Genomic DNA, 18,330 nt, shown 5'->3' on the forward strand with positions numbered 1-18,330 from the left:
CACCCTAACCACTAGGCCACTCCTCTGGAGCATCTTAAACATTTTTTTAAATAATTCTTGTTTTAGCAGGCATAGCGGGAAAGACAGTGGTTAATCTATGCTTTGTTTTTTTTATAGTAAGGAAGCTCCTTATATGGGAGGTAGGGTAGAAAGGTTGAGCCATATGGCGCAGAACTCTGATCTCAGCAAACTCAGATAATCTTGACCTGTAGTGAAAGAACTTAAGCTTTTTATATATATACTGGTGTGTAGAACTAAAATAGTTATCCACAAAACATGTCAAAATTCCCAGTTTCTGATATTCAAAATGGCCTTTTTGGGTATTGTACAATGTTTGTTAATTAAAAGTGTGTGTTACTCAGCTCTTATTTGATATTTTGTTTATGGTACTGTAAACCTTGCCTGTCATTTTATTATTTGTTCACATTTAACTTGAGTATGTTTGAGATAACGTGGGGGTATAAATTTCAAAATGAAAAAAGAAAAAATCCTTTTTTGTTGGATTTATGCTCACTCATAGGCAGAAGACCTAGACAAAATTTTGATTGTGGCTCAGTCAGATCAATCGGAAGCTGAGTATAACTGTGAAGAGAAATATGTAAAGTCTATAAATATGAATAATCAGGTCCAACAATTAAAAGTAAGTCTGAATCTGTTTCCTATATCAATTATGCAAAGGCTAGTGTTATTGTAGTTCATTAGTTTGTTGGACTTCCATTTATAATGTGTTTGTTATTGTGCTGTGGATTTTTATTGTTTTAAGATTATGTATATTTTTATTGTTATAAACAATTCCCAGATAACCTGAGAACTGATACCAAAAAAGGACTTAGAAATCAGATTGGTGAAACAACTCTTTATTATTTCCAAAAAATACACTCTTGCAAGAATGGGTGTCTCTGAAAGCAAGCAGGCATACCATTCTGTAAGGTTTACAGGTTATATAGTCTTTTCTTCTTTGTCTTACCTAAGTTTTTCATTGGACACCGATCACATTTACCCCCCCCCCCCCCCCACACTGCGTTATTGCTAATTATCATATAACAGTCCTCTTTGTTAAACTTTCTATCGTCCAAGCCTGAGCCTCTTGTCTATTGTTAGTTCGTTTTCTAATCTCCAGACTTCTGTGAGAATTCTGCTTAGCAGTCTGGTACAAAGAATGTTTCACCTCCTCCCTTTGTTTTTAGTTCACAACTAACTTGCTGATGTTCAATTATAGTTTCATGCCTGGCTCTTAGTTCTAAGGCCTGTCCCTGAAGCAACTTAGACTTTTTACCCCTCCCCACCTTTCTCTATCTCAGCTTCTTATCTCTTTAAACTAACAGAGTTCCTTTGTGAGTAATTCAAACAGCTATAATGTAATGAGTTCTGCTAGAAAGGGCTTACACAAATATAGTTAGGGCCTAAACTATATATTCTACCTTTACAACTATGTTAAATGAAAAAGCAATATATTTACCCATTTCTCACATTATGTATTCCTGCTTAGATATAGGTGAGTTATAAATTTGATAAATCAATACATTTCAACAAAAAAATCTACTTTCAAACACATCTTATATTAATATCTTCCAAATTCTAACATCCACACGCCACCTAGATAGGATTCTAGATAGTGCTGGGAAGGAGTCCGCTGTCTTGGTACATGTGGGTACCAATGACATAGGAAAATGTGGGAGAGAGGTTCTGGAAGCCAAATTTAGGCTCTTAGGTAGAAAGCTCAAATCCAGATCCTCTAGGGTAGCATTTTCTGAAATGCTACCTGTTCCATGCGCAGGGCCCAAGAGACAGGCAGAGCTCTGGAGTCTCAATGCGTGGATGAGACGATGGTGCAGGGAGGAGGGTTTTAGATTTGTTAGGAACTGGGCAACATTCTGGGGAAGGGGGAGCCTATTCCGAAAGGATGGGTTCCACCTTAACCAGGGTGGGACCAGGCTGCTGGCATCAGCATTTAAAAAGGAGATAGAGCAGCTTTTAAACTAGAAATGGGGGGAAGGCTGACAGTCGCTCAAAAGCGCATGGTTCGAGATAAGGTATCTTGCAAAGATACCTCACAAACAGGGAAGATAGGGTTTCTGTAGAGTGAGGTTGCACAACAGACCGTGATAGGCCAGGTGCCCTTAAATACAACTAAAGATCAGACAAAAGATGGCAAATCAGTAGTGTCCAGTACTAAGCATCATGCAAATAGGAACAACAAACATACTCTGAAATGTCTATATGGAAATGCTAGGAGTCTAAGAAATAAGATGGGAGAGTTGGAATATATTGCACTAAATGAAAAATTGGATATAATAGGCATTACTGAAACCTGGTGGAAGGAGGATAACCAGTGGGACACTGTCATACCGGGGTACAAAGTATATCGTAGTGATAGGGTGGACCGGACTGGGGGAGGGGGTAGCATTGTATATTAACGAGAGCCTTGACTCAGATAGATTACAAATTCAGCAGGACACAAATCACACCTTTGAATCATTGTGGGTTGAAATTCCATGTATAAAAGGGAAAAGGACGGTGATAGGAGTCTACTACCGTCCGCCTCGCCAGGATGAGCAAGTAGACGCAGAAATGATAAAAGAAATCAGAGACGCAAACAAAATGGGCAATGTGATAATAATGGGTGACTTCAATTATCCAAATATAGACTGGGTAAATGTAACATCGGGACATGCTAGAGAGGTACAATTCCTTGATGAAATCAAGGACAGCTTTATGGAGCAGCTGGTGCAGGAGCCGACGAGAGAAGGAAAAATTCTAGACTTGGTCCTTAGTGGAGCGCATGATCTGGTGAGGGACGTTATGGTACTGGGGCTGCTTGATAACAGTGATCATAATATGATCAGTTTTGATATCAACCTTGAAGTAATTACACACAGGAAGTCAAATACATTAGCGTTTAACTTTAAAAAAGGAGACTATGATAAGATGAGAAGAATGGTGGAAAAAAAACTTAGGGGGACAACTGAGAGGGTAAAAACTGTACAACAGGCATGGACGCTGTTCAAAAATACCATCCTGGAGGCCCAGGCCAAACATATTCCACTAATTAGAAAAGAAAGACGGAACTCCAAAAGACAGCCGGCATGGTTGAAAAGTGAGGTGAAGGAAGCTATTAGGGCTAAAAGTAATGCCTTCAGAAAATGGAAGAAGGAACCATCTGAAAATAACAAGAAGGAGCATAAGGAGTGTCAAAGCAAATGCAAGGCACAGATAAAGAAGGCCAAGAGGGATTACGAAAAATAGATAGCATTAGAGGCGAAAAAACATAGTAAATTTTTTTTTTCGGTATATTAAAAGCAGGAAGACGGCAAAAGAATCGGTTGGGCCGCTGGATGACCGAGGGGTAAAAGGGGCGATCAAGGAAGACAAAGACATAGCGGAGAGATTGAATGAATTCTTTGCTTTGGTCTTCACTGTGGAAGATTTGGGTGGGATACCGGTGTCGGAAATGATATTTCAAGTGGACAGAGAAACTTACTGACTTCACGGTAAACCTGGAGGACGTAGTGGGGCAGTTCAGCAAACTGAAGGGTAGCAAATCTCTTGGACCAGATGGTATTCATCCTAGAGTACTGATACAACTGAAAAATGAGCTTGCGGAGCTACTGCTAGTGATATGCAATTTATCCTTAAAATCGAGCGTTTACTGGAAGATTGGAGGGTGGCCAATATAACGCTGATTTTTAAAAAAAAGTTCCATGGGAGATCCAGGAAATTATAGACCGGTGAGTCTGACGTCGGTGCCGGGGAAAATGGTAGAGGCTATTATTAAAAACAAAATTACAGAGCACATCCAATGACATGGATTATTGAGAGCAAGTCAGCACGGCTTTTGTGGGGGGAAATCTTGCCTGACCAATTTACTTCAATTCTTTGAAGGAGTAAACAAACATGTGGACAAAGGGGAGCCAGTTGATATTGTGTATCTGGATTTTCAAAAGGCGTTTGACAAGGTACCTCATGAAAGGCTACAGAGGAAATTGGAGGGTCAAGGGATAGGAGGAAAAGTTCTATTGTGGATTAAAAACTGGTTGAAGGATAGGAAACAGAGAGTGGGGTTAAATGGGCAGTATTCACAATGGAGAAGGGTAGTTAGTGGGGTTCCTCAGGGGTCTGTGCTAGGACCGCTGCTTTTTAATATATTTATAAATGATTTAGAGATGGGAGTAACTAGCGAGGTAATTAAATTTGCTGATGACACAAAGTTATTCAAAGTCGTTAAGTCACGACAGGATTGTGAAAAATTACAGAAGGACCTTACGAGACTGGGAGACTGGGCAGCTAAATGGCAGATGACGTTTAATGTGAGCAAGTGCAAAGTGATGCATGTGGGAAAAAAGAACCCGACTTATAGCTACGTCATGCAAGGTTCCACATTAGGAGCTACGGACCACGAAAGGGATCTGGGTGTCGTCGTCGATAATACACTGAAACCTTCTGCTCAGTGTGCTGCTGCGGCTCGGAAAGCGAATAGAATGTTGGGTATTATTAGGAAAGGTATGGAAAACAGGTGTGAGGATGTTATAATGCCGTTATATCGCTCCATGGTGCGACCGCACCTTGAGTATTGTGTTCAATTCTGGTCACCGCATCTCAAGAAAGATATAGTGGAATTGGAAAATGTGCAGCGAAGGGCGACTAAAATGATATGCCAAGAGAGGAAAGGAGGCTTACCAGATTGTGGGAGGGGGATGAGATGAAAGGAGAGATGCCAGACTGTGGCCAGGGGAGAGTAGGAGAGATTGCCAATCCTGCCATGTTAGGTGACTGCCTAGTTCACTTAGTACTAGGGATGGCCCTGCTCCCAGGGCATGTTTAGGCAGGGACTGGAAAATAATGCATGTAGACTGTAGTTTCAGGTCTTTGCATACTTTTTTCCATAAAAATGTTGTCTGTAGAAAAGCATATACAAAATATCTGTGAGTATTTTGTTCCCATGGCAATTTTAGAAATAGCAAAATAGATGCATATTTTCCCTTTGAAAATTAGGCACAAGGCCTTAGAGTACAAAGTACCTGAAGATTGGTATAATTAGCTGAAATTCACTATTTCCTAAGGTTTAAATAAAAAAATTGGATTCCATAAAGAATGGCATTGAGCATTGTGGTGGTAATTTTATAAGTCTTTTCTGTATGTAAAACAGCCATTTTGGGCTAGATTCTATATATGGCGCCTGAAAAATCTGCACCAAAAATATTTCCACCTAGGTGTATTCTGTAAACCGCACTTAGATTTAAACGTGGTTTATAGAATATGCTGCTAGGCATATTATAGAATATGCCTAACAGCCTGTACCTAAATCTAGGTGCGTCCGTTTACGCCAAGTAAAACTTGGTATAATACTGGCGCCTAAGTTAGACGAGGACCAGTATATTCTATAACCCTACACATAGATTTTCAGAATGCCCATGGCCCGCCCATTCCATGCCCATGGCCACACCCCTTTTTGGCAGTGTGCATTAGAATTTATGTGCACCACTTTACAGAATATGCCTAGCAAGTTGTGTGCATAAATTCTAATTCCAATTTGTGTCAATAATTCCTTGTTAAGTGGCAATTATTGACGTTGATTGGTTTGTTATATAATTAAATTGCACATAAAAGTCCAGAATATGACCGGATTTATGCACACAGTTTCAGTGACACTATATAGAATTCGGGGGTTTATGTGCAGAAATCATCTTTAATAAAACTTTCCCAGAGTACAGGCACCTAAGCTTATACATATACACAGTGTATACATGTTTGTCTGACTTGGTTTGAGTCATTTGGGAGGGAGGTGCAAGGTTTCAGTAGTGTTTGTGCTCATGTACATACCCGTCCACTGCCCTGATATTCAGCCAGAAGCTGTAGACAATACTGAAATCTTCTGTCCAGGGTGCAGTGGCCATAGGTGTTGCTACGGGTGGCAAATGCCACCCCAAAAATTGCCTTGCCACCCCAACCCAATTAATCGCTACTTCCCCGGCGAGCCTGTCATGCAAATGCACCCCTTATAAAAGCCTTGGGGAGGGTAAGCCTCCATAGCCCAACCAGGATCTTCCTTTTCTCCCTTTGATGGCTGCAACAAAAACAAACTGAGAACTTCTGCTCCCCACCTACCTGACATGTTGCTTCCTTCATTTGGTAATAGCAAATAAACAGAAACTGTGTGTGGGACCATAGAGCTCTGCACGCCACTGCCGGCTCTGCTGGTCCTGTCCTCTTATGATGTAACTTCCTGTTTCGGTGCCCATAAGCAGCGTACAGAGCTCTATGGTCCCGTGCATAGTTTCTATTTATTTAATGCCACCGAATTGAGGAGGCAGTGCATCGGGTAGGTAGGGAGCAGTAGCTCTCAGTTTGTTTTCTTCTTATGGCCCAGTGAAGGTGTCTGAGCTTGTGAGTGGGTGGTGAGGAAAAGGAGAGAGATGGGACAATGGAAGAAGGGAGGGAGGGACAAAGCTGTATAGTGGGGAAAGGAGAGAGAGAGAGAGAGATGGGCAGTGCTGGATGGTGGGTGAGAGACAGACATGGGGTAACTTTGGATAGAGGGGGGAGAGATGAGAGATAGAGAAGAAATCCTGGAGGCTGGGAGTGGGGGAGAGAGAAGAGATGCTGCATATGGGGGGAGGGGAGAGACAGAGAGGGTGATGTTGGGTGGCAGGGTGGGGAAGTGGGGGGGGGGGGGAATGAGAAGATTCTGGATGATTGGTATTTTTTATTTGTATATTATATATTGTTTTATGTTTTTACAGTATTGTTTGACCCCTGGTGGACGTTTCTGCCAAAACATGGTCCCGTGTCGAGTCTCTTCTGGTGCCTTAATAAAGAATATTTTTGATGACATCCCCGTGTGGAACTTAGTGATTTATCCTCTATTCCTCTGCTTTGTTTGATTGGGGGGAGAGACTACAGACAGACATTCTGTATGGCTGGGGGGGGGGGGGGGCGATAGACAGAGAGGATACACTTCATGACTTGTTGGGGGGTGTCTGGAGACACACAGAGAGGATACGCTTCATGGCTGACCTGGAGGGGGGAGACACAAAGAGAAGATACTTCATGGCTGGCTGGGTGGGGGAAGACACACAGAGAGGATATGCTTCATGTCTGACTGGGGGAGGGAGAGAGAAACAGAAAGGCTACGCTTCATGGATGGCTGGGGGGAGACACATAGAGGATACACTTCATGTCTGGCTGGGGGAGAGACAGAGTTTATGCTTCATGGCTGGGGGAGGGGGAGACTACATACACAGAGAAGATGCATGCCTAGGGGAGAGAGAGAGCGGAGACACTACATGGCTTAGGGAAGAAGGTCAATTTAAACAGTATCAATATCTTTTAACGAGGGGGTTGTCTGTACCATTACAATATAGTACCCAACTCCATTATTACTTATACATCTCTTTAAACCACTCCAACAGTATTCTTGTATAGGATCTATCAGATATTTCTAGCTCCACCGTTCAGGCTAATGTGAGCCAGGCACTTTTATGGTGGGCAGATATTCCTCATTTTTTCTTTACTACTTATGTCTCCTAGGAAATGTCACCATACGGACATATACGGAGGAAAAAGCATGGTGACATTTCCTAGTTTAAATGAGGAGACATGCCTTGAGACAGCAATTTTTGCGAAACATGAGTTCATGTCGGATGATTGTCTCCGCAATAGAAATAAAAGAAGAGATATAAAAACAATGACTACAATTTTAAAGCTAAGTAAATTTGAAAATTTAATTAAAAATTTAATTGAAAATTTAATTAAAGTAGTAAAGAAAAGAGCAGGATCAAATGAGGAATATCTGCCCACCATAAAAGTGCCTGGCTCACATTAGCCTGAATGGTGGAGCTAGAAATATCTGATAGATCCTATACAAGAATACCGTTGGAGTGGTTTAAAGAGATGTATAAATAATAATGGAGTTGGGTACTATATTGTAATGGTTAGGGAAGAAGGTGACATACACACACACACACACACACACACACACACACACACAGGAGATGCATGGCTGGGGGGAGAAGGAGACAAACATGCACACAAAGGAGATGATGCATGGCTGGGAAAGGGAAATGGGACTTGATATACCGCCTTCCTGTGGTTTTTGCAACTACATTCAAAGCGGTTCACATATATTCAGGTACTCATTTGTACCAGGGGCAATGGAGGGTTAAGTGACTTGCCCTGAGTCACAAGGAGCTGCAGTGGGAATCAAACTCAGTTCCCCAGGATCAAAGTCCACTGCACTAACCACTAGGGGAGAGAAAGACACACACACTGGCTGGGAGAAGAGGGAGACACACACACACTGCTGTGTCAAAAGCTTCCTCCATTAACACAGGTGTACTAACTCTAAGGATTTAAATGTGTCCTGCACACCTATCCTACCCCACCTCACTTTAATCTCCCCAATCATCTAAGTCACCGACTGCCTGTGTGGGCATGGCCTTCATACCTTCCTCCTCCCCTCATCCCTCGGTTTCGGTTTCTGTCCCCTCAGCTGCAGGTTTACAAACTTGTAACTGTTGCTGGCAATGATTACATCAGGCCTTCCTCTGGCCATCCCCAGGGTCCTTCCCTCAGACACAACTTCCTTTTGCCACATGGTAGGGCGCGGCAGAGGGAAAGGATCAGGGTAGTGAGAGGAAAGCCTGATATAATCACTGCTGGCAACTGGCATGTTCCTCACCCTCACCTGACTCTTCTCCTCCTCAGTATGGGCCACACCGGTTAGCTCTGCAGTCCCCTCCGAGTGGGTCGGGGTTGGAGCGCCGGAAATTTTGGCTGAGCCGGCGCTCCAAGGGTGCCCCAGGGCCTCGCTGAACAGGTCGGGAGTGGAGCACCAGCCATTTTCGCAGAGCCGGCGCTCTGAGGGTGCCCCGGGCAGGGCCTCTCCTTCGGGTTGCGGGGTTCGTGTTGGGGTCTGCCGTGCTGCTTGCCTGCTCCTGGCCGGGCTTCTCGGTTCCGGAGTGTGGCCATCCTCGCCCTGCCTCCTGCCTTGCTGTGATTGGATCTCGCTGCCTGACTCCTCCCCCTCCGGCGGGTCAGCCAATGGAGGGCCCTCCTGCCCAGCTGATCCTTGGACTCCTGATGGGGGGCTACTTAAGGAGCGTTCTCTCTTCCCTTCTCTGCTTCGGCTTCTACTTCGGTAGGTGATTGATTGCGCTGCATCTATTCTCTAGTTGTTACCTTCTCGTTGCTGACTACTGCCTGAACCCGGATTACTTTTTGCCTGCTGCCTGACCTGACTACTGCCTGAACCCGGATTACTCTCTGCCCGCTGCCTGACCTGACTACTGCCTGAACCCGGATTACTCTCTGCCCGCTGCCTGACCTGACTACTGCCTGAACCCGGATTACTCTCTGCCCGCTGCCTGACCTGACTACTGCCTGAACCCGGATTACTCTCTGCCTGCTGCCTAACCTAACTACTGCCTAACCCGGATTCTCTCTGCGTGCTGCCCAGCTCGGCCTACGGCCTGAAAATTGACTACTCTCTGTCTACTGCCTGCGGCCTTCTGACCCCTGCCTGCGTCCAGAAGTCCTGTTGGCCGCCCGCACCTGGGGGCTCAACCCTCGGGGAACGGCGGTCATCACATATGAAGCCTCAGGGGTTGCTCGGCTGCCCAGCAGAGTGCAGGGTCGAGTCTTTGTCTCTGTGCTCCATCCGGGCACAAGGACTCACGAACGCGACATCAACAGATATAAGTTAGTAAACTTATGGCTGACAGAAAGAAACCGGACCCCAGGGGTGAGGAGGAAGCAGGTAGAGAGATTAACTCACAGGAGAGAATGGAGGTGGGAAGGAGAGGAGACATGCTGCACAGGAAAGTAGAGGGAGAGACATGCTGCACATAAAAGGGAAGGTAGAGGGAGCGATATGCTGCATACGAAGGAAAGGGAAAGGTAGAAGAGACATGCTGCACATGAAGGGAAGGGAAAGCTGCACACAAAGGGAAGGGAAGACGGGTGAGGGGAAAATGCTGCACATGAGGGGAAGAGAGAAGTGCAAATGCTGCATATGAGCGGAGTGGAAGGGAGATGGAAAACTAGATAGAACTAAGAAAGAGGTAAAAAATGGAAGAAAACTGAACTTGAAAGATCAGTGCAAAATCTAGTTGTAGGGCTGGAAGCGAAGAAGAAAGGAGGTGATAAAAGAAATAGCAAATGGGTAGAAGGACTTGGAAACAGAGTTTAGAAGGAAGCAGAGCAAGAGACAGGGAGCAATATAATTATAATAAATTCACCAGACAACAACGGTAGTAAAATTGATTTTATTTTCATTTTAGTGATTGACATATCAGTGTTGAGAATTTCCATCTGATGGCTTTATTTTGCATGTGCAGGAGGATATGCATTTCTTTCTTTTTCTGCAAAGATTTTCCATGCCTTCTATGCCTTGCCTTTGTCAAGGTATCTCTGGTTTCAGTTTTTGTCTGCTTGTTTTTTTGTGGTCCCCTATTTTGTATCAGGTAAGAGTCATGTTCTGCATCTGCGATTGAGGTGAAGGATTCTGCTAGCATGTAGTGTCTGCAGGACTCTAACAGTCTAGCTTGTTCCAGTTTCCCAGTAGCAGGTACATTGCTACACTATGGCCCAGTTTAATATTTATAGCACTGTCTTTTCACAGGTGGTTTAGGACTATTGTGGTTTGATGTTTATTATAAAGGTTTTGAGTGTCTTTTTGCAAGGTTTTGTATCATTTTGCAAAGTGCCTGGCTTGTGTGAAAATTAAAAATGTACAGGACTAGTGGTCTTCACATCTGGTAGAGTCACCACAAACAAAAATCCATCTGCTTTAAACAAAATGTCTAGCAATGGAAAGAGCATATGCTGTTCATGAGGTGATGATCACAATTTGGATATTTTTTTGTGTGGTGAGTTGTAAGGAGGAAAGCGTCATTGTTGGGGAATATGAAGTTTGTAATACAGAATTGGAGCTTCAGGGTTTATATTGAGATTCTGACCAGTTCTATAAAGAATCCACACCCACTTAGAAGAATTTGTTGAATGATTCTATCAATTATAATGTCAGTTTTCCTGGATAGTTGAAACTGGCTGGAGGGGGAAGTGTTTCTTCTATGCATAGTGTTTTATTGCTAATTTAAAAGTGGGGGGAAAGGAGGTTATGATGTGCAGAAATGTCGCTTTGACTTATACTCCCCACACGTCTAGCTTGCCCCCCTTTTGCCACTCCAAATATTTGGTGGCGGTGGACAAAAAAGTAAACAGGATGTTAGGAATTATTAGGAAGGGATGTTAAATAAGACCAAGAATACTATAATGCCTCTGTATCGCTCCATGGTGCGACCTCACCTTAGTATTGTATTCAGTTTCGCTGTGTCTCAAAAAAGATATTGCGGAATTAGAAAAGGTTCAAAGAAGAGTGACCAAAATGATAGAGGATGGAACTCCTCTCATATGAGAAAAGGCTAAAGAGGTTAGGGCTCTTCAGCTTGGAAAAGAGGAGGCTAAGGGGAGATATGATTTGAGCTCTACAAAACCCTGAGTGGTTTAGAACGAGTAAAAGTGAATTGATTTTTCACTCCTTCAAAAAGTACAAAGACTACAGGACACTAAGGGGGTCTTTTTCAAAGGCACGCTAGCATTTTCAGCGCACGCTAAACGCTAGAGATGCCCATATGAATATATGCAGAATGGTAGATAGTTAATACTTGAGTGCACAACTGATGTGTTTTTTAAGGGGAAAGTCTCATACTGTCATGGGAATAACTTCAATTATACACCCACCTTCTGGGTGAAACCCTTCGCGTGACTGTTTTAATCACCGACAAAACCCCCTTCCATCCAATGTGTGCAGCTGATTTTTGTGAACACTCACTGATTGTGTTACTATTTGTTTCTCATATTGTCTATATTTTTTTGCATTTTTTTGTAGTTTTTAATTACTGTCATACACACACACTACTGATTCTTCACATCATAATGCTATCCATGGCAGGCTTAAAGTGGCCACTTATATGAGTAATCCATTGTGCTCAAAACTCACTGGACCCGACAGGTGCCTGTTTCGCTTTCAAGCTTTGTCAAGGGATCTTCAGTTCGGTAGCACCGGATCTGTTGAGAAAAGACAGCGCCTGTCAGTTGCTACATTCACTGTGTTCTCACATTCAGTCGTTCAGGACGGAGGCTCACATCAACTCGACCACGTCCTCAGTGTGCCGCCACATAAGACAAATGGCGTCATCGTCATATAACTGGTTGCTTTGCCGGAAATGATTCACATCCACCGGAAAAGCCTGATGTCAATATTGCGCTCACATAAAGCACCCCCCAGTGTATATATGTATTAAGGCCCTTCGGTTCCAAAGTATCTAAATGATAGATCCAAAAAGTGTCTTGCTGCAATAGTCTTCTATCCAAATTGCCACCCCTCCGTGAGGGGACTATGTGATCAATGACCATACATCTTAACTCTTGCACTGTATGTCCAAATTGTACAAAATGTTGGACTAACGGGGCTACAATATTCTGTGTAAAGATTCTGGAGCGATGCTCCATCATCCTCGCGTATAGTGATCTAGAAGATCTCCCTATGTAAACTTTATCACACGGGCACTTAAATATACAATGGCTGTGGTCCGACAGGTCATACGATGCTTGAAATGGTATGTCCGACTGTTATTTGTGAAACTGTTCACTTCTACTGTTGTTTCACATGTCTTGCAATGTAGTTTGTTGCATTTATAGAGACCCGGTGTCTCAATAGAGCTATCCAGTTCTTTTGTTGGCAACTGCGCTGGGCTAAGTAATTCCTTCAAGTTCTTAGACCTTCAGAAGGCTCTTAATCAGTGATTGATAAATAGAGGATGGGTTTAAATCACATCCCAATGTTGTCTGATAATACCGTCTGCTGCGTCACCTCCTGGTACAAACCGCATCACAAATGTCATAATCAGTAGTGTGTGTGCATGACAGTAATTAAAAACAACTACAAAAAAATGCAAAAAAATATAGAAAATATGAGAAACAAATAGTAATACGATCAGTGAGTGTTCACAAACATGAGCTGCACACATTGGATGGAAGGGGGTTTTGTCGGTGATTAAAACAGTCACGCGAAGGGTTTCACCCGGAAGGTGGGTGTATAAAGCGAAGATGCATACCTGTAGCAGGTATTCTCCGAGGAAAGCAGGCTGATTGATCTCACCTGTGGGTCGATGTCCACGTCGGCCCGGGAATCGGCAATTTTGCAAGCAAAATACAAAAAAATCTAGGTGGAGAAGGATAATTCAGGACCTCGAGCATCTCATAAGTACATAAGCATAAGTACATAAGCACCGCCATACTGGGAAAAGATCAAGGGTCCATCAAGCCCAGCATCCTGTCTCTGACAGTGGCCAATCCAGGCTTCAAGAACTCGGCAATCCCCCGCCCCCCCCCCCCAAAAAAAAACTAAAAAAAAAACCCTTAATTCTTAATAATGTTCAATGGACATTTCCCTCAGGAATCTGTCCAAACCCACTTTAAATTCCGTAAGGCCAGCTGCTGTCATTACATTTTCCGGGAACGAGTTCCAGAGTCTAACTACACACTGAGTAAAGAAAAACTTTCTCCTATTTGTTTTAAACCTAACATATTCTAGCTTCATCTTGTGTCCCCTGGTTTTGTTGTTGTTTGAAAGTGTAAACAAATGCTTCATATCTGTCCGCTCTATTCCGCTCATTATCTTGTAGACTTCTATCTCAGCCCTGGGCTCATTCTCAACCTCCATAGGGAAGGGAATAGCCGCAGCCATTTCCCGGACAAAGGAGGTAAAGGATAGACTCTCCAGTGGAGAAAGTCTCCTTTCTGGTGGAGGAGACAGTTCAGAAGGAATCCCATAGGACTCATCAGAAGAAAAGTACCTGGGATCCTCCTCTTCCTCCCACGAACGCTCATCTTCAGTATCGGACAAGACATCTCTCAGAGCAGTCCGAAACTGAGCCTGCCTCTACCCCCTTGAACTTTGGACGTCCTTGCGACGGACTGCAGTTGAAGAAGTTGTAAATCGAGCTTTGATTATACCGATTTGGACGTCCCTGGGAGAAGGACGTCCATCTTCTGATTTATGTCGAAAGATGGACAGCCTTTTCTTTCGAAAATGAGCCCATTTGTCTCATTAATCCATGCTTATGTACATGCTCTGTGATTTTGTTTTTTATAATAGTCTCTACCATTTTGCCTGTCACAGATGTCAGGCTCATTGGTCTATAATTTCCCCGATCAACTCTGGAACCCTTTAAGAAAATAGGTGTTACATTGGCTACCCTCCAATCCTCCGGTACTATGCTTGATTTTAAAGATAAATTACATATTACTAACAATAGCTCTGCAAGTTCATTTTTTCAATTCCGTCAGTATTCCAGGATGTATACTATTTGGTCCAGATGATTTGCTATTGTTCAGTTTGTCAAATTGTCCCTTTACATCTTCCAGGTTTACAGAGATTTGTTTCAGTTTCTCTGACTCATCAGCAATGAATAGCTTTTCTCACACCGGTATATCTCCCACATCTTCCTCAGTGAAAACCAAAGCAAAGAATTCATTTATTCTCTCCGCTATGGCCTTGTCTTCCCTGAATGCCCCTTTTACCCCTCAGTCATCTAGCAGTCCAACTGATTCTTTTACCTGCTTCATGCTTCTAATATACCTAAAAAAGATTTTACTATCCCTCCGATATTGAAAATTATTTAACTGGCCAGGTAAGGAACCTGGCTGGTTAAATTACACTTAACCGGCTATCCAGCGATATTCAGCAGGTGATAGCCAGTTATCCCCCGCTGAATATTCCCGGTTAATGGGTAGGAGTTAACCAGCTATATCAGACGATATAGCCGGCTTTCCCCGAATATTCACCTTATAGCCAGTTATTATAAACACCTACATTGGGCCACTTAAATGGCTGGAATATCTTTGACAAGTTTAAACTTAACTGGCTATCTCCTAATATCAATTAGTTGGTTAATTTAAACTGGCCAAAAATAAGCAGGATAATCAATGCAGGTCACCGGAAATGGCCCAGCATTGAATATCTGGGCTGACCCCTGACTGTGGGAGTTAGCCAGGCTCCCTCCCACAATTTTCTTTTCAGAGTCTCTCTTTGCCTTCCTTATCAGCACTTCGCATTTGACTTGCCATTCTATTATTTCCAGTTGGATCCTTTTTGCATTTTCTGAAGGATCTTTTAGCTCTAATAGCTTCCTTCACCTCACTTTTTAACTATGCCAGCTGTGGTTTGACCTTCCTTTCTCCTTTTTTAATACATGAAGTACATCTGGTCTTGGCTTCCAGGATGGTATTTTTGAATAACATCCACACCTGATGTACATTTTTGACCTTTGCAGCTGCTCTTGTTATTTTTTTATTACTTTTCTCCTCATTTTATCATACTCTCTTTTTTGAAAGTTAAATGCTAAAATATTGGATTTCCTGTGTGTACTTCAGAGATGATATCAAATCTGATCATGTTATGATCACTGTTATCAAGTGGCCCCAGCATCATTACATCCTGTACCAGATCATTTGCTCCAATAAGGATTAGCTCTAGAATTGTTCCCCTTCTTGGTTCCTGAACCAGCTACTCCATAAAGCAATCCTTGATTTCATCAAGGAATTTTACTTTAAATCACCCATTAATTTGTTGCCCAGTTTGGTAGCCTCCCAAATGTCTGATAACATTTCTGTATCTGTCTGTTCATCCTGGCCAGGTGGATGGTAGTACTCTCCTATCACTATCCTTTTCCAGTTTATATATCAAATTTCTATCCATAAGGATTCCAAGATAAGTTGTCTATAAACCTCTGTGTCTGTCTTAGCTCCTCCAAGTCTGGTATTCTCCAGAGATTGGACCCATTCCCTAAATGCTAGGAGTTCTTTGCACCAGGTACACACATACGACTTCTCACCAACTGGGAGATAATCAAACACGTGACACTCAGTGCAGAAGACTAAATTGCCCCCATCTCTCTGCTGGACTGATTAGTGGCAATTTCTTAATTAAGTTACTAATGGAGTATGGATATGTAAACTAAAGTCTTTTAAGATTGCTAGTTATATGCTATGCTATGCTATGCTAATATTTAGTTTTCATTATTAGTATTTTAATGTTATTAGTAGGTTCCCCTCTATGGAACTAAGTATACTATTTCTAAGAGCTAATTACTGGCTGATAAAAATGCCCTAATTATATTTATAGCCTCCTAATGGGTTCAAGGGCCTATAAATCAGAGATTAGCCTGGGGTGGGTGGGAGTTGGGGTAGGTGGATGGGAATTAAAGTCTAAACTGAGGCGTCCTGTGCCTATTAAAGACTGATGGTATAGTAACTGTAAAATAGTCCCCTTAAATGCTATGGAACTGCTGCAGGAGTTGACAGCACAGGGACAATGTGAACTCAGTTTCCACAGTGGTCCCTTCTTTCCATTGGCAAGCACTACATTGCTGAAAGGGGAAGCATAGGGTGCAAGAAAGAAAACACTCTGTGGACCAAGTATATATGCTGTATCTCTGATTCTGTTCTGATATCTAGCTAGACTTATGGCCCCCCTTCAACCTAAGTGGGATGATGAATGTGGCATGGAAGGAAGGGTGGAAATGGAAGGGGTAAGAGAAAGGAGCAATATGGATAATGGAGAAACCTGAGAGAGAGGTCAGTGGAGAGGAGGAACATGAAAGAGATCGCAAGAGAGTGTGGAGATGAAATGAAAAAGATAAGATGAAACAGAGAGGTAGGAAATAAAGTGATGAGAGAGAAAAAGAAAAGAAATAAGTAGGAGTTGTATAAGGAGATGCCCTCAAGGGAGGTAACTGGGATGGAAACTTAAGACTAGTTTTGTGGGGAGGTGTAATCCGTTTGGTTGGTCGTGAGCCCTGGCCGAGGCCGCAGATCGCCGACTCAGGCCAAGGGGAGACCGACCCACCACAGCACGCTCCAGCTACTCAACACCCCTAGCCTACCCTCTCCCCACCGCACCTCAGGAAGTAAGGGAAATAGGCATACAGGCAGGCCTCACAGACGAACTGGAACCCAGACACTCAGAGCCACTTGTGCGGGCCTCACGGCTGAACTGGAGCCCAGACACACCCAGGGAGGGGAGAAAGAACCCAGGAGTCCCCCCGGGACCCCAAGGTGCCAGCCACGCGCTGAACACCAGCCACAGGGCAAAGGGAAACAATGAAGGAACAAGAGTGGGGCCACACCCTCCCAGGGGACCAGCGCGGGACAGGGGAATGAATACAGGAAGCCCCTGTAACCGCGGGTGGATGTGGAGACAACAGACCCCTCCCTCCCAGGGCCGAGGGGGAAAAATGAACACACCACTCCCACAAGCAGTGTTGCCAGGTGGGCGGTTTTACCGCCCAATTGGGCGGTTTTCCGCGACCCGCCGTGGGAAATTTTTGCCCGCGGCGGGTTGCGGTTTTTTGGGCTGTTTTTGGCCTTCAGTGCGGTTTTTTCGGCCGCGGGGGGGCGGGGTTAGTGACGTTTTTGGGTGGGGTTAATGACGTTTTGGGCGGGGTTAGTGACGTGGGAGGCGGGGCCGATGACGTAGGAGGCGGGGCCGATGACGGGGAGGCGGGGCCGATGACGTGGGAGGCGGGGCCGATGACGGGGAGGCGGGGCCGGTGACGTGGAAGGCGGGGCCAGTGACGGCGGGGGCGGGGTTGATGACGGCGGGGGGCGGGCGTGATGACGCGGGGGTGGGGGTGTCAGGGGCGGGGTTTGTGTTTGGGCGGGTTTTGGGCTGTTTTTTGGGCTCGATCGGGCTGGAAAAAAATTTTCCACCTGGCAACCCTGCCCACAAGCCAGAGACAGGAGCAGCACACAAAAGGGAACCTAGGCCCCAGCCAAATGCCAGGGGAAAGGCACACCAGGAAAGAAAGGAAACCCCCAACCAGAACACCCAGAAAACAGAGTCAGAGCCACAGAACACAAGGGGTTAAACTCACTGAGCCAGCAGACAGGAACATGAGGGAGAGAGCTCCTGAAATAAACAGGCAGAGAGAAAGCTCTGCCCTGCTAAACAAACAGCTGGCTTCCCACTGAGAACTGCAAGCAGCAAGGGAGAGCCCAGTTGGAGACAGTGAACTGATTACAGGCTCACACACACACACACCCTGTAGCCACCTAGCACAGACAGAGGGAAGGGAAAGAATCTCTGAACAGACACACAGATCCAAGCCAGAGCACGTTCTGGCAGAGAATCACATGGCTTTCTAGTCACAAGGAAATGTAATGCCAAAGCAGGGAAAGCAGAAGAAAGTAGGCTAAAGTACACCCCCTGACGTCAGTCAAACCCTGACAGCCAATCAGGACTGAAGTACACCCCCTTCCCCTGCCACA

General features: G+C 44.2%; 1 protein-coding gene across 1 annotated transcript in view; it reads left to right on the forward strand.

Moving 5' to 3' along the window:
* The window catches only part of CCDC158 (coiled-coil domain containing 158), a 1,152,460-nt gene that overhangs the window by 470,364 nt on the left and 663,766 nt on the right, over positions 1–18,330 (forward strand). The window contains exon 12 of the mRNA XM_030192135.1: positions 525–640. Coding sequence (XP_030047995.1) covers positions 525–640 — 116 coding nt within the window. The remainder of the gene's footprint in view (positions 1–524; positions 641–18,330) is intronic.

The sequence above is a fragment of the Microcaecilia unicolor genome, chromosome 2 (assembly GCF_901765095.1).
Source record: "Microcaecilia unicolor chromosome 2, aMicUni1.1, whole genome shotgun sequence".
In the NCBI taxonomy this organism is placed as follows: domain Eukaryota; kingdom Metazoa; phylum Chordata; class Amphibia; order Gymnophiona; family Siphonopidae; genus Microcaecilia; species Microcaecilia unicolor.